At 39.9% G+C, this 22,113-nt stretch overlaps 1 protein-coding gene across 2 annotated transcripts; it reads left to right on the top strand.

Annotated features, from left to right (window-relative positions):
- The first annotated feature begins 618 nt into the window (after window positions 1-618).
- Window positions 619-21,789, top strand: SPI1 (Spi-1 proto-oncogene). Of its 2 annotated transcripts, XM_062635897.1 has the most exons (6): window positions 619-936; window positions 7,268-7,361; window positions 9,638-9,679; window positions 15,119-15,306; window positions 20,076-20,232; window positions 20,936-21,789. In XM_062635897.1, the coding sequence occupies exons 1-6, from the start codon at window positions 892-894 to the stop codon at window positions 21,250-21,252; spliced, it is 843 nt and encodes a 280-aa protein (XP_062491881.1). In that variant the 5' UTR covers window positions 619-891; the 3' UTR covers window positions 21,253-21,789. The 2 variants fall into 2 exon arrangements, with proteins under 2 accessions (XP_062491881.1, XP_062491882.1); XM_062635898.1 differs by lacking the exon at window positions 9,638-9,679.
- The last annotated feature ends 324 nt before the right edge of the window (window positions 21,790-22,113 follow it).

Genomic DNA, 22,113 nt, shown 5'->3' with positions numbered 1-22,113 from the left:
GTCAGGATCTGAAAGATGTCAAGTCATTGCATGGGACATGTAACACATTCTCTGTTTCCCCACTCATTTTCTCCTTGCACAAGCTAGAAAAGAAAAGAGATCACAAAAAAACAAATGAAAGGACTAAGTTTCTTTCACTAAATAATTTTGCTCTATTGCAAAGTTTATGAGGAAAGTCTCACGGGCTTAATATCAGGATTTTTTTTGGAAACCTAGGACTGTATGTTTGAAACTATACACTGTTTTTTTAACTTTCTGCTAAGTATTGCCACCCAATTCCAACACAGGACTATTATCAAAGCAAGTCTATGCCACTGCCCTGTCCTCACAGAAGCTGTCAGGACTGTGTCTTTACGGTACCTCTATTAAAACAGAGAGCAGCCCCATTGTTCTGGTTCATCTACAGTGGGAAACACAGAGTCTTCCCCAGAGCACTGCACCCATGTGCTTGTTTATTGGTAGCAGGCCCAGGCTCTGGGTTGCTGATTATACAGTAAGCACCTGCCCATGGCTTAGGGCAGACTTCCTCTTCCAGCGCCGCAACTCTGCAATGAGATTTATGCAAACTGGCTCAAGGCTGTGATGTCACAGCCCCTGACAGACCCACGGGCTATCTCCCTTCTACAGACATTTAATAAAATCAGGAACTTCACACACAGCTCAGGAAGTTCACCTCAGAAACTATTAGGGCAAACAATAAGAACTCGTTAGGGTCCTTCTCCTATCCCGAGATCCATCACAGCAAAAGGACTTCACAGAGTCCAAGGATCTCGCTTTATTTTTTCTTTTTTTCCTTTTTTCGTTTTTGTTTGTTTCATGTGATTGCTTCAAGTCAGTTTTTCTGGATGTTTGAAAACTGAATTAAGAAAAATTCACTCCGAAGTTGGCTGAATGTTGCAAGCTTGCAAAATGGAAGGATTTCCCCTCATTCCCCCTGTGAGTATATGAGGTTTATTCCTAATAGTGATCATTGGGATCAGTAGTGAAAGGCAAAGTAAACCAGGTTTATTATTTGAGAATATCTCTGGTTTGGTCTGTATTTGTAATGCCAGGAAGTTGGGTTTAGGTCAATATATACAGCCAGTGACAGCACTGCAATGAATGGGAAATTAACATTTCCTCCCAAAACTTGTATCTGATTTTTGATCTCCATTTGTTTTCACAGATTAAATGCATGGTATTGTTGTACAGTATGCACATAGCAAGTCAGTACAGCTTTTCCTTTAGTGCCGACTTTGTGACATAAGGCCGAGTCTTTCTTCAGATTGTAATTCTTAATAATCTGGAGTCTCTGACATAGTTTGTGTGTTTGACTATCTACGAGTCTGTGAGAGAAGAGCTGCTGAATGCTGATTTTACATATTGCAGATTTTAGGACTCTCTCCTCTTTGTAGTGGTGGCATCTAAGTCTGTAACTTACTATGAAAAACCATCACTTGCTATGAAAAACCAAGAGGTGAATGAGAGTTAAAAATCCACAGGGTTTAAGTGGGTCTTTCAATGTGCTCTCTAAGATACAAATATAAATGTGCTTATGAGGCTGTGCTTATCCTTTCTTTAACTCTAAAACATTGTTACACTGCTGTAGTTCATTGTATGGTGAGTTTGGAAGTAGTTTATGAAGCACATAATGTCACTAACCTGTTCTTCAGAATCAAACCTGAATGGGAAATCTCTAAACAGACTGGGTAAAAGAGGCCCTAATTAGATTGTATGAAGTTTGTAGAAGCTGAAGAGATGTCAGATAAGGTGTTTTACTTGGCTTTTTATGTGGTAGATGACCTACAGTAATTGCTGTCTGTGTTCAGAAAACAGAGAGACAATGAAGATCCAAAAGTCCTTTTAACAAGACTTGTATCAAGTCTTCTTTTTGTCTTGCTAAGGACAAAAAGACATGTCCTTGCTAAGGCTAAGGACGTGTTTCCTTATCTTCCACCCAGAGAGATAGCCCCTTGAGTTCCTTTCATGTTTGGTATCCATGCTTGCTGAAAATATGCCTTCTTTTCGGGAGACCCTTTATTCGAGCAGTTCACCATCAGTGTCCCTGAAGGCTCACATCCATCCAAAGGGGGAGAAGACCCTAAAAATCTTTCCTCTTTCTTTTTCGCTTTAATTCACCGAATTGCCCAATGACTCTGCTGTAAACGCCTCAGGACAGAAAGCTGAAAAGAAACTGAGAAAATGAAAAAAGTACACAGCGATTTCTCAGTACGTTACGTGTTGGACTTAAAATAAATTTCAAAAGAAACCCAAACCTTGTCCTCAACTACCCCAGAAGCCAGCATCTCTGTTTAAAAAGAGTAAATAATTGTTACTTTTCTGTCCACTCATTCATTCATAGCCAAGTTTTCTGGACTCCCTTTTTTCAGTATTGAATTCCAGTACACACATGGGATAAATGGAGTGAAAATCTAACACAGCCTGGCCCATAATTTGTGTTGCAGTTAATACTCTGGCTGGGATTCTGTTCAGATGAATGATACAACAGGCAATGAAAATACAATTGTGTCCTCCAGGAGCACTTGACAGGGCAATTTGTTCTTTATTTTTGTGATTAAAGTGTCCCATGATTAATCATTTGTGTTTCGTATTTTCAAAACTGTTTTAAGTGCACTTTGAGCACTGCAAGTTAGAGCCCCACACAGCTTTGTTCTAAATGTCTGTGCCTCCTGGGACTTTTTTAGAGGGGAGCCATAAGCCCATTTCTAGACAGGGGGTTCTGTGAAGCAATACTTCCCTCCTCTGCCCCTCCTCTTTCAGTTGAGGGTGGTTCAGTAACTGCCTTTCTCTTGACTGTGTGAGGAAACTCTTATCCTCCATTTGGAAAACACTGCTGGTTTAAATGGTCTAAAGAGTATTGAATCTTTCTCTGAAGATCAGGACTTTCATATGGAAAAGGTTTGCAAACTGGGCCCATGTTTTTCAGTGCATGACAGAATCTAATCATGCTACAGAGCCAAAAATTATGAAGTCAAACAACTTTGCCTAAAAAGGGCCCCAGTTATATGTGAATCCCTAAGTAGCCACCTGTAGAAATCACAGCTTCAAATAGAAGTATATTCATATGAGAACAAAAACGCCTCACGGAAAGCTCTGTTCCACATAACTGCATTGGCAGCATGGTCCAATGAGGCAGCCCCAGTGGGTGATTATGCTAATACCTTTACTCATCTTTTCTGAAATAGTTATACTGTAATTTTTTTCCAAGGAAATATGGTTAATCTGGGCCTTCAAACTTGTCTCAGCAGCACATCACTGGAAACTGTGTGGAGTAATTCTGAATCACATGCCAGTGAATAGTTATGTTAGGATAACAAAAAAAGATCAGCTTTTAGTGAATTTACAATCACCTGGAATCATCTGACAAAGTCTTGGTGATTAACAAGAATTTTCAAATTGCTATTCAGTTAAGTCCCCTGTATCTCTTTTAACCAATGTCAGCCAAACCTTCCCCAAGTGGTTTTGTGGCTTTTCCCTTGATTTTCAATGCAAAGAAGGAAGATGGTGGTAAATCTCCATTTACCAAAGTCTGCGACAGATAAAGCATTGTTTGTTGACCTCTTGCTTGAGGTTGGAATATGGTTTTAGATAATGTGCTGTACCTCATGGCATGTACAAAAGGAGATATCAACTTCAGACCGCAGCTATGAATACCAAAGCTTTCTCTCACTGTCTTAGATGAAAACAGTTGACAGAACAAATGGCCATTGATATCAGTTAAATATTAAGTTGTAACATAAGCCATTCTGTGTTTTTTGTCAGGGGAAACAAAACAGTTCAGTGTCATGGAAGTGCTACTAGTAAGATGATGAAATGGGTGTGTGGGTGGGGAGGTTCCAGAGGATGGGGCAAGTGGGCAAAGATTGGTACAAGAGGCAGCAGCAGCAGCACATGGTGAAACCTATTCTCTCAAACCAGAGAAAAAGCTTTTAATAAAAAACAGAGAGATTAAAAACAGGTTCTTGGCAATAGTTTCTCTAATGAACAGAGGAAAATATCCCCTTTTCCCATAGGATAGAGAAAATCAGAGACGGTACATTCTGTACCATCTCCTTTGGCCACCATCTGATTAAGTTCATGATACTTAAACTTTCAAATGTTTAATATACATCTTCCCACATTTGTTACTGTACCCCTGAAGCTCCAACAGCAAGATGGTAAAGTGGTGCCAATTCAAGCCCTTTGTGGGGATGGATTAGTCAGATTGCATGAGTTAGCAAAGATATACACGTACATATTCTATCACATGGGTCACTGAGCAGAAAACAAATTCAAGGAAGAAAATTCCCACAATGTATAGCAATGCAATTTGAAGTCCCAGACTTTTAAAACTGGGTATTAGAAAAATACAATGATCTACGTAAAAGCAGACTGGTTTTTAGATGTTGAGTGTCTGCAATCACTCCACAGTCAGCCAGGTCTGTAAATATTAAGGGAACCACTTTTTAACACACCTTCCTCTAGCTCTGCTTATTGAATACACCTTTGAACTTGTAAAACTACCTTTTGAATGTTAGAAATACTTCATTCTCAGCTCCAAAATTGTGAGAAACCATTGCCTGTTACAGTATATTGGACTGAAATTGAGGGGTTTGGAGTATCTTAGAGAAGAAGAGACAACAAAGGGAGAACACAACTAGGAAAAGTCAAATGTTCTTTCCCATGCCTCAAATATGTATTGTTTATCTGCTTTTCGACTGATGCTTGGCCTTCCTGCCAAGCTATACTTCTGTACAGAGTTTTTGTTGTAGCAGTGGAAATTTTATACATAGCAAATTAAGCTTAGATTGACAGGACACTAATTTCTTTGGAAATTTGCTTACTTTTGGCAGAATATTTATCAGAGACACAAGTTTTGATGCATTTAGATATAAAATTTTAATAATTTCAGATTCTAGCATTTTAGTTAAAAAGAAATGATTTCTATATAACTTTTTTAATCTCCATTTCTCCCAAATAGTATGATGTGCATTTTCCATTTGGACATTGAGGTCTCTCCTTTCTCAGAATATGAATGCTTTCCTTTGGGCTATCAAAACTTAACAATTCTGTTATGAAGGTTAAAAACTGCATACATTCTTTAGGTTGACGTGATTTATCAGAAAGCACATATTTATGGAAAGAAAATAGAAGAGTGGGGTGAATGAATTTGAAAAGATAATAAAGAGTAGACATTCCTGTCAGAACTTTATCCTGAAGAAAGCAAATCACAGTTGAAATACTTTTTCTTGTCAGAGATTGGATTCCACCACTGGTCTAAGGAATGGGGATGAGTGAATGCATATAAAACCAGTCATGGTTAGAGAGAACACAAAGAAAATATGTAGAGAAACACCAGAAGCATCAGAGAGAATCCATGCTGTACTGTCTCCTTTGACCTTTGGGGAATAAGTTATACTTCCCATTAAATCTTTGTGTAGATGAAGGGCAAGTCTATTGGAATCTTATGGATTTGAAAAGGAAGACTGTACTTATGTCCTCTGGAGACCAGAAGTAAGATGAGTTCCTTCACTGGTATCCCTATAATTAAATGATGATTACTCCTTTTACTTAGTCTTGCCCTTATATTGTCTTTATTGTCCATTATTGTCTTCTCAGGAGTTTTCCAAAACAATTACCACCACCACCAATTATACTGGGGACAGCCAGGCAATGGATTTGCTCCTGAGGGTTTCAATATTCCACTGATCTGATGCCCATGAACACCTTAATCCCCTCAGAATGAGTCTCTCTTTTTCTTGATGCGATTTCATCCACGTCATCGTAGAAATCACAGCCCTAGAAAAGGACAATATTTAAATCCCCAAATTCCACCAGAATGAACTGAAGGAGTTAACTAGAATTTAACAGCAGAGTTAATGAGCAGTGGTAACTCTGATGTACTATTCACCAGAAGAAAAATCTTTTCCTCCTGCCAGCTGCTTATCTACCACCTCCATCTGGATTTTAATGGCAGCTGCTGCCTTAGGAGTCAGGTTCCCCAGTAGTCTAGAGGAGGAAGAAAAAGAGAAGCTCACTTGCATTTCTGGCATGCTGTCACCATAGCCTAAGCTTGCAAAATGCTGGTGTACCAATAATGAGATAGATTTATGGAGGGGACATACAGATAGATATATGAACATATGAACATATAAACAGGTGAACATTAAAAATATGCCCATCATTTACATTACTGTATTGTTTTAAATATGTGTCCTTTTCTTTTGAAGTCAGTTATGCTGAAGTCAATATGGGATAAAAATGTTTCTATTGGTACCTACAAGAAATAATTTCCTTTCAGAACACAAAGCAGAAGGCTTTGCAGAGTTCTACATTACTGTTGAAACCATAAGAATTTGTTCAGATTGAACTTAACTGGACAAAAGCGTAGCAAAGTCCTGTGAAGGACATTTCCCTGCTCTAAAGCTTCTTTCTCAAAAAAGAAAAAACAAACATCAAATGAAGCAGCAGAATTGTGCACAACTAATAATAAACTGACCACCATTATTGAAACAACATAAGATGCTAAAGAGCATTAACACTGGAGTACTAGGAGTGGGAAGGAAGACAAGCAGGAAAGTTACCCTATGTCACCTGTTTTAAGATAGGAAGGACTTTAATTCTACAGCTAAGCATTCAATAGGTCATGACTCAATATCTGCCCCACTCTTTAAGTCTTGTCTGTGCATACCTAACAGCCCTGTACAGCTGATTTGAACCAGCAAACATTTACAGTTCATCTTGGGGAAAAAAAAAAAGAGAAATAAAATGTTTTTATGCCCCCTGTCAACATCTTTACCCTCCTACAAACTGCCACCATTTAATGAGACCTCCTAAAAACACTCAGAAAATCATCCTTAGGCAAGACAAGTTTCTACTTTCTCTTTTGTGCACAGGAGGAACAACAAATACCTGTCACTACCAAAGAGAAGGTTTCCTTGCTGTGTTGGTGTGATGGCATCCTGGCTTGTGGTTGATGTCCAAGACAGCTCTTTAAGCAGTACCTAGAGAAGGCTGGGGGATGGGATATCAAGAACTTGTGTAATATCACGGGACAAATTGTGCCACACAGATTGGGTCTAAGGAGGTGGATTATTCATTTATTTTTTGCAAACTACTGTTTGCTGTCACACATTTTATTCCTGCTGATTCAAAAAGAACTTGAAGCCTCCCCCTTCTTTCCCTAGGCAATATTAAATATGTTGGCATCTCCCCTTCACTAACTATGAATAATTTTGAAGGGGTTTGTATCATCTTACAACTCTAAAAATTCTTCTTCTCTTTGCAGCCCTCTGAAGATATGGTACCCTATGAGTCAGACCTCTACAGACAGCCCCATGACTATTACCAATATCTCAACAGTGATGGAGACAGTCACGGTGGTAAGTTAAAAAAATATCTCCTTGGAGCATAAAGTCTCATGGGATACAACAGGAAAGACACTTTAGGACATGCAGGAGAAGAGCAAACACGTCGCTCTGATGTGTAATGTATAGGCTCAGAATTTCAGTTCATAAACCAACAGTATTTTATTCTGCTGAATGGCACTGTTCCAATCCAGAACTGCAACATGGTTTCTCCAAAAGAGAATTTTAGAAAGCACTGAACAATGCAGGTTGCTTCTAGGACATTGCCAGGAAGGTGGAATCTCATGATCTCTATCCTGCATTATCTTCACTGTGGCTTTGCTTACCCTTGCAGATCAAAAGTACTCTGCATGATTCAGAGCCCTCTCATGACCTGGGTTTGTTATACTGTATTTCTTTTCTTGTGTTCCCATCTCCAATTGCTGTTTGACATAGGCCCTAGAACACTCTATTTGTGCCTTTATTTTAATTATATTTCTTTGGTATTTGGCCTTTTTCAACTCCTTTTTCAACTCCATGTATTTCTCTCTTTCTTTTGATCTCTTTTGCATGCTGCCACACCTAGCTTTAACTTTCACTCTTCCTCCAGTGCACCCAAGTACTTCCTCTCTCTAAATCTATGTAAAATTTCCTTGTAGAAGTAAACCTGGCTTAATATAAAAATACTGTATAATTATTTATTGCTTCAATTTATGTAAGTGATTTCAAAGCTTTCTTGTCTTTATATTTTCATGTTATCTGTGCACTGGACTCTAAATCATTGCAGACAGGAGAATCTTGCTTGGTGAATTTTGTCTCCTGTGCAATACAATAAATAGTCCAACAACACCGCCCTCGAAATATCAGAGTCAATATTGACTCAGGACGGAAAAGCACCGTTCTACTGTATCATTTGTGACAGTCCCTTCAGATCCTGGAGTTTCCCTAAAAGACTCCCACTGATCGAGCAACTAGACCCATCACTGCTTAATTTAAGAGCTCTAACAGCTGCACAGCATAGCACTGCTTTATCTGTGGAAACAAAAGTTACCTTGAGGGAGAGCAAGTTACAGAATATGATTGTTCTGAGCATTTAGCTGAAAAAGATTCCTACCTAAATTTGTTCTCTACATTGACTTTAAGAAAAACTTGTAATATTCTTTATGCCTGGAGACAAAGAATTAATTCAGTTGTTACAAGTTATCTCATGGCATCTGTCAAGTCACATTAATCAAACCCAGCAAATTCCACGTGGAAATTCAGGGTTTTTACATGATAATGTGTACCTGTTTACACACCCATAAAATGAGGATAATGTTTATTATCTCAAAAGGCAATTGTGACAATTAAACAATGACTGTAAAAGATGTAGGAAAAAGCACTGGAAAATAACTTTTCTGTCATTAAACCTAGGTTACATCAAGCAACAACATCACTTTATCTTTCATAATCTTATTGTCCCACCTGGTTTAGTACCCATTTCTTCTGTTGGAAGGCTGTTCCTAAGCTAAACTGCTCAGATCATTTTGTTAACCATTATGTTAATGATCATTATGTTAATGTTAAAATCATTATGTTAATGATCTGATCATTTTTATTCATCATAATGAACACAACAAAAACTTGCAATTACCTCTTTGGGTTATGTCCTAAGTAGTACTTAAACACCCACTTTGAACAGAAATTTGACTCTGCCTAAACTTGTGTTGCACTTGTCCTAAAGACCCAAAACCTTGTTGTTCAATGGTTTAGCTCCTACAGCAAGTGGTTATGAAAGAGGCAACTTAATCCCAGCCTGCACATTTCAATCAAATCTTTGTATATGAAAGCACATGTAATGTAGTTGGTTGTGTCTGAATGTCTAATACATGCCTCTGCATTCCTGAATTGCTCACAGTCCAAAAGACCAATGAACAACCAAAGAATACAAATGAGAATGAAAAACACAAATTAGCATGTCTTGCTTCTTTCCTATTAACATTGACAAACTCAACTTTGGCTTTCATTTTGTTAATGTGGCAGAAGTAGTGGGTCTTGAGAAGAGCCATGGAGAAGAGCAGGAAAGGGACATCATAAACTACTTTGAGAAGTATGTACTAAATGTTCAGAACAATGTGGGCAAAAGCACAATGACTGAAAAATGGTGGGGAAAAAGAATAAATAAGGTGCAGCAGTGGGACCAGTGAAGTGAAAGGGCTGAGAATATGATCGGAGAGGATAAAAGAATAAGTTACTAGGACAGAATTGTGAGAGAGAAGTTCAGTTTGGGGTACAGTGTGATCACTGGCAATAAATTAAACATAATTTTGCAGGTCTACTCAATACCAGTATGGACTTCAAAGAAAAGCTACCAGGTAAAGTAAATACATACTACAAATGGAATAATACTTCTGACTTTGCTGACAAGGGACTGCTAACAGAATAGAAGGTCTTGCTTAAGTGTCAGACTACCTCTCTCTCACTGCTAGCAAGTTAATTTTGTGACAGGAAGATGGCAAGATCTGAAGATGTGCGCTACATGCATTACTGCCGCTTTTCTAGAACACAATGCTGAAGGCAAATCTAACTCCATGTTTACCTGAGTAGGCAGTGAAGTACACACTATAGTGTGTCATTAATTTAATTTGTAGATCATTGCAAATAAGTGAACAGTGAATTTAACAAGCAAAACCACACCATAAACATATCCACATGCTCATCATAACATGCATTAGTTGCATTTATTTTGTATGTTGTAGTTTAACCATTTTGTAAATACTGTAATAAACATAGAAACACAGCCAAGGAGGACAGAAACTACAAGTGATCAGGTATTAGTCCATCACCCCACCCTAAGCCTGTATGCTAGTAAGTCTGTAAATGTAATACAACCTGTTTTGTAACACTAACGCAATCTTAGTAATTACAAAATTCCACTGCAGCTTTGTCTCTAAGTTATTACTAAACTTCATGGGTTTAGTAAAAATCACTTTTTGTGAAGCTGAATGTTGATGCTTGTTCACTTTGTTGCTGGCCTCATGGAACAGGTTCATGATCTGGGATTTTATTTTCATCCCACCATGGTAATATGATCATTTAAGAATCCCAGCTTTGACATTTTCAGGATTTTAGCCCACATAGAAGTGGAGGAAAGTCCAAACATGTGAACCTTAGTCTCAAATGCTATATGGAAAATAGAAAGAACTCCAAACTTCACTTAAAAATCCCCTCACTTTGAAGCCAATTCTCATGCTTTGCTGACTCATAGAATTTGAATATTTTGGCATTGTTAAAATCATGACGTTTGTGAAGTGAGAAGTAATGAAAGCCTACTGTCGTTACAAACAAGACTGCTGCACTGCCTAGGAGCACAGCATTTCACTAAACAGAAAATAATCTGTAGGGAATCTAGACATTAATTTTCCAGTGTCCTTCAGTTTTCCCAGGTTTTCTCAGATGAGTGAAACACAGTGAGAACATCAAAGCTGTGCAACAGGGCACTGTGTAAGAAACCCTCTCCTAGTTCTAATGTGTTGGAAAATCTGTACAGCCAGAGCAGAACCACTCACAGATATTAGCTCAGACCTCACAAGTACAACCATGTCAACAAGTTGTCTCCTTGGTCCGGGCAGAGTGCTGTGCTGACAGAGCTGTCACGTTTCCGGTTCAAGAGCTGGCTCATGAATTTCTGCATAGTTTTGTGCTGTGTGGTGCAGAGCTAGCTTATTACTCCACTTTCATTATAAATACCTTTCTTAAGCCTGTTTCACATTCTAATTGCTGGTTCTAACATTATTCAGCTATTAAAACAGGAGCAAAGCAATTCATATCGGTCAAAAGATGACTGAGAAAGTTCAGTCATGTTTTCTCACTTGTAGAATGAAAATCTACCTCTGTGGTAAATACTAACACAATGCCTATAGGTCCACTGTTGCTTCCCAACAGGCTAACATCCTCCCTGCTATGGGAGGGAGCTCAGAGTTCATGATTGTCCTTCCTCTAACCTTTCACTACATACAAGACCAAAACAAACACCATCTCCATGTCTCTATAAGAGAGAATTTATTTCACATCCTCTTTCACTTCATATGAAATTTCTCATAATGACTCCATTGTGTAGCTATATCTTGGCTTTTAATGACATTTGCCTTTACCCAAAGAATAGACACTTTCCATTTCTAGAATTTTTCTTTCCTTTCTTTTTAATTCCTTTCACCTTAACATTTTTGAGAGAACAGAATGGCTATTGTGCTGCTGACATAACAAAGAACATAGAATAAGTAGCTGCTGCTAACTCTAATAACTGCAGTCACAGACATTTAGAGGGGTTTTATGTTTTCATGAGCAATAATATAGTCAGGCTGGTTAACTACAGAGGGGCTTGTGGAGACAGAATTTTCTCTTTTGATGTAACTAAACCAATATTGTTTTTCCTAAGCATCACTGTAAAATTACAGGCAATTTAGAAAGAAATAAGGGCTTTAAATCCTGTCACAGCTTGAATATTTGAGCATAAGTTTGTGTTGAAGTAATTGCCGATTAGATTTTGTAATGCATTAGTATTATGTGATTGCTGTTAAGTCCCTAAATGCTGTGCTATTAGTACTATGCTATTGTAGTATTTTAACAGCTGCACCTAGTTCCATAAAACGGGAATTTGGTAATGACTAAGCTAAAAAGCACAGTGATTAACATGAATATGCATATATAGTGTTTTATTTACCAAGAAAAAGTTTAAAAGAACACTTCTGCAGGCAGCAGGAACCTTGCCATAGGCTTCAAAAATTGGAGTATAAAAACATAGAATCATAGAATGATTTAGGTTGGAAGAGACCTTAAAGATCATCCAGTTCCAAACCCCTGCCATGGGCAGGGACACCTTCCACTAGAGCAGGTTGCTCAAAACCCCATCCATGAGTACTAATAAAAAGATACTTCAGAAGAATCAGAAGTAGACACTCAGAGCACACACAGATACTCATGGCTATGCGTGTGGGAAAGGCAGTGGGTTCTTTCTTGATCACATAGTTACTGCCAGTAAGACATTCCACAGCTGAAGACCTGCCATTGACAGCCTCAGAGACTTCTGCCTGGGCTTTGTCATACTCACAGTTGTGCATTGATCTCTCTGACTGTACCAGATTATGAAAGGCAAGGGGTCTTTGGAGGAAGGAGCAGAGCCAGAACGAGAGATAGATTACTCCTGCAATGTGTTCTCAACAATTTATTATACAGGGTTGTCCATAGTATACGGGGCCTCAGTGGTTGGCTCTACTTGAAGAAATCTGCAGTAATTTAGCTCAGAAAAAAACAAGTTAGTGTGGCTCAGTCTTCCACTTAAACAAAACAGTTTCAGACTGAAAGTGCCCAAGGCCTCCTACAGGACACAGCTTTAGATGACCTTTGGATTCAAACATACACACTCTGCCATTTCCTGGGTTGGGGCAGATCTGAATGTAAAAGTACTGGGGTACTTTGCACCCATAAACCCTACTGTTTTACCAGAGAAAACAAAATTTTTGTCTAGCAGTACGACATGAAGAAGTGCATTGTAATTATAATTTTGGGCTATAAAATCCATACCTAGCCACAAAAAGCACTATAGAACAAAGCAAAGACAAAGTAACGCAGCAGCTCCCTATGTGCTTTTATAAGTACCTTTCCATCCCTTTCACATGCAGTAACATGACTTATCCATGAATCAGAAAAGTAGGAAGGACAAAAAAGTAATCACTGAGGAAAATGGTCTGATAGAGCCTCCAAATAAGCTTCTACAGGCCTGAGCCCTAAAGCCAGCTAAAAGAGCTTACAAATTCTTAAGTACCAATTACATACCAACTATGTTTGATATAAGCATATCACCGAGTTCTCTCAAAAGGAAGCCACATTCAAAGTCACTATGCCAGATTTCAAATCCTCAATGGAATTAGAGGTAATTGTTTGAAACATAAGTTGGGAAGGATGAGGAGACTGAATCTGAGAGAAAGAACAAAGCTGGTATTTAAGAAAAAATGCTCACGGCGCATTAGTATCCAGATAATGCCATACACAGTAACACCATATTGCAGAATTGGACAATTGGTTCCTCTATAAACTCAGTACAACTACACATAGAATCATAGAATAGTTTGGGTTGGAAAGGACCTTAAGATCATGCCATGGGCAGGGACGCCTCACACTAAACCATGTCACCCAAGGCCTCGTCCAACCTGGTCTTGAACACTGCCAGAGATAGAACATTCACAACCTCCCTGGGAAACCTATTCCAGTGCCTCACCACCCTAATAGGAAAGAACTTCTTCCTTATATCCAATCTAAACTTCCCCTATTTAAGTTTGAACCTGTTACCCCTTGTCCTGTCACTACAGTCCCTAATGAATAGTCCACCCCCAGCATCCCTATAGGCCCCCTTCAGATACTGGAAGGCTGCTATGAGGTGTCCAGCAGGCTTCTCTTCTCCAGGCTGAACACTTGGTATAATGTGTTCAGTTCTGTCCATCACATTATCAGAAGGATGGCAAGAGCTGGGAGCTTGAAGAAGAGAACAAGTATGACTGGGGGGGGTGAATAGACTGATTTATATTGAAAGACTGAGAGCTAAGTACATGCAGTAGGGTGAAGCGATAATTAGGAGTAGATTGTAAGACAAAATGAGAATAAGCTGAAAATATTTGAAGGGTATAACAGAAATGATTTCTAGTAACACAAGGAAAGACAACTTGGAACAGTAAAATGTAAATTAGAACTGTTACACTGAATATCATAAAGAAATTTTGGCCATGCATAACATGATGCATTAAAAATTAAACTGTGAAAGATTAATTTCTAGCACAGTCAGAGCAGAAGACGTGAGGTTGACTTTGATTTTACAAAACGGAGTGCACATAAATATGTACGTAATGATGCATGCAGCTGCTGTAAGAGAGAAACAGGATTTGCAATGCTTCACATTCCCTCCAGCAGATTTAAATTTTGAGCAGCAAATACGAAATTTTAAAACTGTTGGAGGCTTATTATTGAACTTAAAAACCCAGAGATCAAAACCTGAAGATGATAGGGAATTTAAATTTAAACATAAATAAATCAGAAAACAGGAAAGTCATTATCTGAGTATTTTTTTATGTATTTGAAAAAAAATTATCACAGACATTTCCTACATACTGAAGAGATAAAAAAGGTAGAGAAAGAGTCTGTGTCAGAATTTAGCCTCACTGTAAGCAGTGTACACCAGAGTGCTGCAACAGTTTATTCTCTTGTATTAGTACTGAAAAACGTGTGATATTTTAACACATGCTTAGAGGAACGATCTCACAAAGTGCTGTGTCTCTACTGTAGCATTCCTACTTTTTTCTAGCCAAGTAAAATAAGGACTAAAGATAATTGCAGAGAAGTCTGTACATTTGCTGCATCTCCTCATTTCTCATGCCATGAGAAAGAGTACAATGAGACTATGGCAGTATGTAAACCAGTAGAATTTGTGGCCTCAAGAAGGAAAATGTAAGTCTGCTATGGTTTCTTCTTGGGAAAGGTGTCAGCATTAATATCTTTCAATCTTTCACATTTTATCCTAAATTATCATTGAAATCCACCTCTCCATCTAAAAGTATTCTACTTGTTAAAATGGCCAGGCACAAGCATTTATGAGATTAGGAAAAGAAGGGATCTATGTAGATTGTCACTAGAGACAGACAAGTCAGCAAGAATGGTGTGGAGAAGGTGGAAAGCACAGCAACAGGGGAAGGAACTGATACCAGACAGATAAATGCCATGTTTCTTAATCTTATAATGTAGACCATCTATTGTTATTCCTTTAGATCATTACTGGGAATACCATCCACACCACATGCACAGTGAGTTTGAGACCTTTGGAGACAATCACTTCACGGAACTGCAGAGTGTACAGCCTCCCCAGCTGCAGCAGCTGTACAGGCACATGGAAATCGAACAAATGCATGTCTTGGATTCTACAATCCCAACCACACACATCGGACTCAACCACCAGGTATGGTTATCAGCCCTTCCTCAGAATTTAGGATGGTCATTAAGGGTCAAGAAAATAACCCATCAGGGAATGCATACTCTTATGTGAAATAGATTTTGTCCTCAGCATAAAAAGGACATGGAACTGTTGGAACAAGTCCAGAGGAGGCCACGAGGATGATCAGGGGGCTGGAGCACCTCCTGTATGAAGATAGGCTGAGAAAGTTGGGGCTGTTCAGCCTGGAGAAGAGAAAGCTGTGTGGAGACCTCATAGCAGCTTTCCAGTATCTGAAGGGGGGCTATAGGGATGCTGGAGAGGGACTCTTCATTAGGGACTGTAGTGATAGGACAAGGGGTAACGGGTTAAAGCTTAAACAGGGGAAGTTTAGATTGGATATAAGGAAGAAGTTCTTTACTGTAAGGGTGGTGAGGCAGTGGAATGGGTTGCCCAAGGAAGTTGTGAATGCTCCATCCCTGGCAGTGTTCAAGGCCAGGTTAGGCAGGGCTTGGGTGAAATGGTTTAGTGGGAGGAGTCCCTGCCCATGGCAGGGGGTTGGAACTGGATGATCTTAAGGTCCTTTCCAACTCGAACTGTTCTATGATTCTATGATTGCTGAAATCAATTACATAAATTCTTACCACACAAGCACTTGATATAAAACTCTTCATTCTCAGGACAAATGTGGCTTAAGCACTCCTTTTATCTGGATAACAAGGAGTCAAGTTCCTCAAACTGTGCCTAAAAAGATCATTGCCTTCTCTGGAGGTTTTTGAAATGTCAAAATTTTATTTCATTTAGAATTAAAATCAACTGTTCTGAAATTCTGAAGAGGACCTGGACCTGAGAATCTGTGTATTATCATAGCAAGGGTATCCATGGCTACTAGGAAGGATTCTGAGCCTCAAAGTAGTAGGAAAGTTTTAAGTATTTCCAAGCAACCCCTACAATTTTATATGACCTGTACAAGAAATGCTAATACAGATAGGTCACTGGTAATTTTACCACAGTGAAAAAGGCTAAGGACAACCTGCTTCTGTTTTGCCTGAAAATAACGAAGTCACAAGCCAAACCACACTGTCTTGCTGAGATTTTACATGAAACCAGTCATTTCCCTGTAAAAAAGATACTCCATTTTGCAGTAGTCACCAGAGTGCCAATGAATCCTCATATAAACCTGAAATTATGAGGGTTTCCATGAATGCTGCAAAGATGCTAAGCGAAGTGGGTGTGGAGATCACTTTTTAACTTGATCCTGCAAGAATATGCCCAAAGTCATTACCAGGAGTGATAAGGAAGCTAGGTGATCTTGTGCTAAGGAGTACCCCAAGACAGGCAGCTATATACAGTGTGGTGAATACAAGACAGAGCAGGACTGAGGCCAGAGAGAAAAGTGTTTGCTGGTTACAGTGCTGCATATAATGGTGCCATTGCTGAAGTTTTGTGAGGAAAACCGCATGGATGGACTTGTCATTTTGAACTTTTTATATTCAAAGCAAACTGAAATAATCTATTTATCAAAAACAAAGAAAAAATTGTTGAATAAGTTAACACTGTCAACAGGAAACTGACTGACTGCAAGCCATCAAACTTGCCACCTATTACTCAGAAAAAAATCAGGAATAGAACAGAAGATGTAGAAACAAACAAAGAATTAGGAACAGAAAGTTACAAATATAAAAAATGCTTCATGGAACAGCAGTCTGTGGGAAGCTTCAAGTTGTTTCAGTTGCTCACTGCAACTGCTAACACATAGTGACCAACCGTTACCTCCAACCAAAGGCGAAGAATAAAAAAGAGCCCTTTATAGATGTCTTTGGAAGTACCACCAGAAACCTAGAGCATGCTTCTGCTTGTCCCACTTCACTCTACTCAGTTATCACCCTTCATTTCAGGACAAAAGGCAGACAATTTATATTGTTGCCACTTTCAATAAAGAGCATTATGCTTTCTCTGCCCCAACCAGTACCAAACTGCAGAAGATAATAGGTAAAATTCACCGCTACCCTCCTTGTCTTTACCAGTTGGGGATCTTTGGCTTTTTACTTCAACTTACAGCGGCTCACGCAAGTGGTATTTGGCATGCTCTGAGGTTCAGACTTAGTCTCAGCCACAGTCCTAGGCAACAGATACTATTAGTCAAGGCACTTTCAAAGAAGCAGAAGCAGGAAGCAAGCTTTAATCCTCTGCTGAATTTGCCAGTTACTAACTGCACCCATCTTGTCATGCAATATCAGAGTTACAGTGAATAAAGGAAGAACTTGAAACGATATTTCTTTAATTATCTGCTGATAATTTCACATTATTTTGTGAAATCAAATTTGAGGCTCAAGCTGTTCTTGGACAAGATTTCTTTAAAAAGTTGTGTAAGCCTGTCAGCAGGTGATCTCCCACATAATAAATTGAGAAAGGAATAATCAGTCTGAAGGAAGAATGAAAGAAAAGGTGGAAAACTGTAGAGAGCTTTAGAAAGAGGAAAATCACAAATGGATACCACAGACCCTGAGACAACACCAGGATACAGAAAATAGCTAGCAGGTTCTTTAAGCTTTCTCTATCCAGAGCCGCATTAGTAACCTGGCTCTTTCAAACTCACTATCAGGTCCTCCGTAGCATAGCTGCATGACACTATGTATTGACCTGTGCTGAGTTTTAGGCACAAAGCAAGTGTAAGCAAAACTACAGGCAGAGAAAGTAGGCACAGTGTGGGGGGAAGCTTACACAACTCCCCAGCTTGGCCTCTGCAACTCCCTTTGCTGGTGAGACACCATTCCCCCTCCTTCCTGCACAGCACTCTGCCACTGTCTCCTTCCAGACCCAGACAAGTGGTTTCCTTACTCCCAACACCACCCCATGATGCGCTCTAGGTGCCCACAACCATTTTCTCTGCAGGGGCACCAAACTCACTGTAAGACATTATCCCACCTTCTCATTCTCCTTGCCCCATGGCACTGTCTCTCCCTTCCTTCCTACCCCTGGGGCTGCAGCTTTCTTAACTGTAAAAAGCTAAAGGTGATTCTGCGGTGAGGGCTGAAGTTTCGCTCTTGGGGATCTGACAGGAAGCTTGCACACACTCTTACCCAATCCTGGCCTTCCTGCCAGATCGCCTCCAGCCAATGTGCCAACTCATTAACCGCCAGCCGCTGCACCCCAAAACCAGCCCGTGGCCCACACTCCTTATTGGGACATTTCCAGCTGGTGCAAAACTCATCTGAAGAGCACCATTCTGCAAGGCCAGACATGGGGTGGGTGGTGTGACTCATAGACACCCGCTCCCCGCTTCAGTGCATAAGGTCCCCTGGGAAGAGAGTCAGGTTCAAGACATCCTTTCTTGGTTGAGGGAAGGAAGAGTGGTTCAAAAGGAGCTCACCTTCCAGAGCTATCGATCTGGCCCACATAATGAAACCCACCTTCTATATGCCGCTGGGTTTCAAGGGTGTTGTTTGGTTTTCTTTTAATGTAGGAATTGGGTTCTTGCTCCCTGTCCCTCAGACTGATCTGTTTCTCGTTCTTAAATAAGAAGCTCCAATAGTTCATGGCAATGGAGCTGGTAAAGGGTCTGGAGAATAAGTTTTATGAGGAGTGGCTGAGGGAACTGGGGTTGTTTGGTCTGAAGAAGAGAAGACTCGGAGGGGACCTTATTGTTTTCTACAACTGCCTGACAGGAGGTTGTAGTGAGGTGGGGGTCAGTCTCTTCTCCCAGGACAAGAGGCAATGGCCTCAAGCTGCGCCAGGGGAGGTTTAGGACACATATTAGGAACAAATTCTCCCAAAAAGGTGCTCAGGCATTGGAACAGGCTGCCCAAGGCAGTGGTGGAATCGTCGTCCCTGGAGTGTTGATGAGGCCCTTAGTGCCATGGGTTAGTGGTGGCCTTGGCTGTGCTGGGGAATGGTTGGACTTGATGACCTTTAAGGTCTTTTCCAACCTGGCTGATTCTATGATTCTATGATTCGAACTGGTCACAATCCTTAACAAACCAGACTAGAACTGAGAATTTACAAAGGCAGAGGTATATTCCACACTGTCCTGACAAGATCTCTATAAAAGGGCAAGACAATTTAGCACAAAAACTTGTTTGCTAGCTTTGCAGATGAGAAATCCCCATTAACAGGGTATTTTCAGATAGCCATTTCGGAAAAGAGAATGTGAGACAATGTGATGTATCCTTTACCCTAGTGCTAAGGCTATTCGCCTCCTCACAGGGGAAATTCAGGACAGGAAGCTGACAGACCCATGTAACCTCATCTCCAGAGCTGGATGCAGTCCTGTGGGGATTCAGTGATGTTGGAAGGTACTATGCCTGAGAAATGGAGAGGACAACAGAGCCAAAACCAGTCAAAGCAGCCATGAACTGTTCAGCTCTTTCAAATTTAAAAGAGCAGTTCCAGAAGGTCTGTGTAAGGAAAAAAGTTGTTCTCAAAAGCAGTTTTACACTGAGGATAGGCAACAGGGATCAGAAACTCATTAGGAAGAATGCCAGCTTTGGGGAGGTTTGGAGGAAGAGGGGCAATATCACTTACATAGGATATAACATAGGGGAAAGTTCTGACTTTCAAAACTTTATTCCTTCTTCCCTCATGTAAAGATGCATCTTTGTACATGTATGTGTTGACTGTTAGGTGGAAGAGTTTCTTATTGCATAGTATTTATTATAAATGTTAACAATTACATCACTCACTATTACCCTAAACAATCTCATGTATCTCTTACTTTCTCCTCCCTTTTCTCTGTAACTTTTTCCATGCCCCACTCTGTCACTACCTCCCGCCTCTACTACTCTTTTCTCCCAAAGATGTCCTATTTGCCTCGGATGTGCCTACAGTACTCCTCTCCACTGCAGCCCAGTTCTGATGAGGAGGACATAGAGAGGCAGAGCCCTCCACTGGAAGTATCAGATGGGGAGACTGATGGTGTGGACCCTGGGCCTGGAATTATGCATGGAGAAACAGGTCAGTGAAGACAGAGGGACTTGCATCAAGCTATGTGCTGAGCAGCTGTTATGTTACTGTGATGATAGCAAATAAAGCTGCAGAACTGCTGTAATAGTATTTTATCCCACTGCCAAAACTTCATGTTCTCTGATTCCTTGCACTCTCCAGTCCTGAAAATCTTTTATGACCATAACTGTGTCTATATCTCAAACCCCATTTATTCATGTACTCTCACTTCCTTCTTCTGCCTTGCCTATTCAAACTTCTGGAATGGATAATGGCTTTTGCCATTTATACTGCAATTTCCATTAACAGATGGGAAATCCAAGGCAAGAAGGTCAAGGAACTGATCTTTAAAAACATTTAGCTCTGTTTGTTCAGCTCCTGAAAGTCAGGCTCTCTATAACCTGGCCAAATTAGCTTCAGATGGTTTCAAGTTAGGAATGCTTTTCAGGTGACTTCAAATTATCCTGGCCTTTTGAATTCCTAATTCTTCTTTCTTTTGCCCGGTACATCAAGCTACATTATGCTCTCACACCTAAAACACTGTCTATTGTTATAAACGTTGCAAGCAGAAGCAGTTACATGACTAGCTAACTAAAAGTTAAAGCTAGCTATCTAGCTAAAACAGTCATATGAATTACATACTTTCTGCTGTTTCAGCAGGAGCTACATGCTAATCCTGGTGCTTCACTGCCTTTCTTCTTTGACTCTCACACAGGCAGCAAGAAGAAGATACGTCTGTATCAGTTCCTTCTGGACCTTCTTCGCAGTGGAGACATGAAGGACAGCATCTGGTGGGTGGACAAGGAAAAAGGTACTTTCCAGTTCTCCTCCAAACACAAAGAAGCATTGGCGCATCGCTGGGGCATCCAGAAAGGCAACCGCAAGAAAATGACCTACCAGAAGATGGCACGGGCTTTGAGAAACTACGGCAAGACAGGGGAGGTGAAGAAGGTCAAGAAGAAGCTGACCTACCAGTTTAGTGGAGAGGTGATGGGAAGGGGGGTCACTGATAGGAAGCATTATCCTCACTGAGGCCATGGGACCCTAAGCAAGAAACATATTAAGACCTCCTGGCTGGATACCAGCAGAGGAGATGGACACATCTTTTTCTCTGCTTCCTGTGCCCCCTTCTCTGCCTTTAAATGGCCTTTACCGTCAGATGTTTCTGGTACGAATTTCCTTCTTCGGCATCTGAGAATCCTAAACGTGACAGAATTCTTTGCTTCCATCCTACAAGTTGGACAGAGTCGGGAAATTTAAACCATGTACAAATATATTATTGTCAGGATTTTTTTGTTGTTGTTTGATTGTATTGTAACTAAAGAATACAGCTGATGAAGTTTTGCCTTCAAAGGTGGTGCTGTGTCATTCCAGTGACACTGCATTAGCTTACAGCTTTCAAACTAGCATTAATACAGGCTCTGCCTCAGCTCTCACAGCTAGAGAGAAGTTTGCAGATCTTGGAATGATACTCGTTCTTTTAAATAGTAATAACATGTACATATTTAATAAAATTTGATATAATGAAGTTGTGGTGTTTGCATAATAAATGGTTGCTTCACAAACAGATGTCACGTGCGTTCAGTTATGCAGATACAGTTTGTGTGTGGTACCTGAATGAAAAGCACACTGGATTATAGGGTTTTATCTGTCTGTCACTACTTCTTAATTTACTTAGAAACACCTTCAATGTAGTCAAACTAATTAACAAAGGTAACAGGTGAGATACATTATTATGAAAGAGACTGCAATGATGAAGTCCATTTTAAAATACATATATCATCACTATTTTTTCCTGTGCAAATGAGCCCTGCCAGTTCAATAATATCTCTTCACTTATACCAAGAATGGCATTTATAGCTCTATCCGGTTCAGAACATAACAATTAACCAT

This window comes from Pezoporus occidentalis, unplaced genomic scaffold (assembly GCF_034315485.1).
Source record: "Pezoporus occidentalis ecotype Australia unplaced genomic scaffold, CSIRO_AGI_Poc_V1 ctg46, whole genome shotgun sequence".
NCBI lineage: Eukaryota > Metazoa > Chordata > Aves > Psittaciformes > Psittacidae > Pezoporus > Pezoporus occidentalis.
This window is presented reverse-complemented; position numbering and strand designations above follow the sequence as displayed.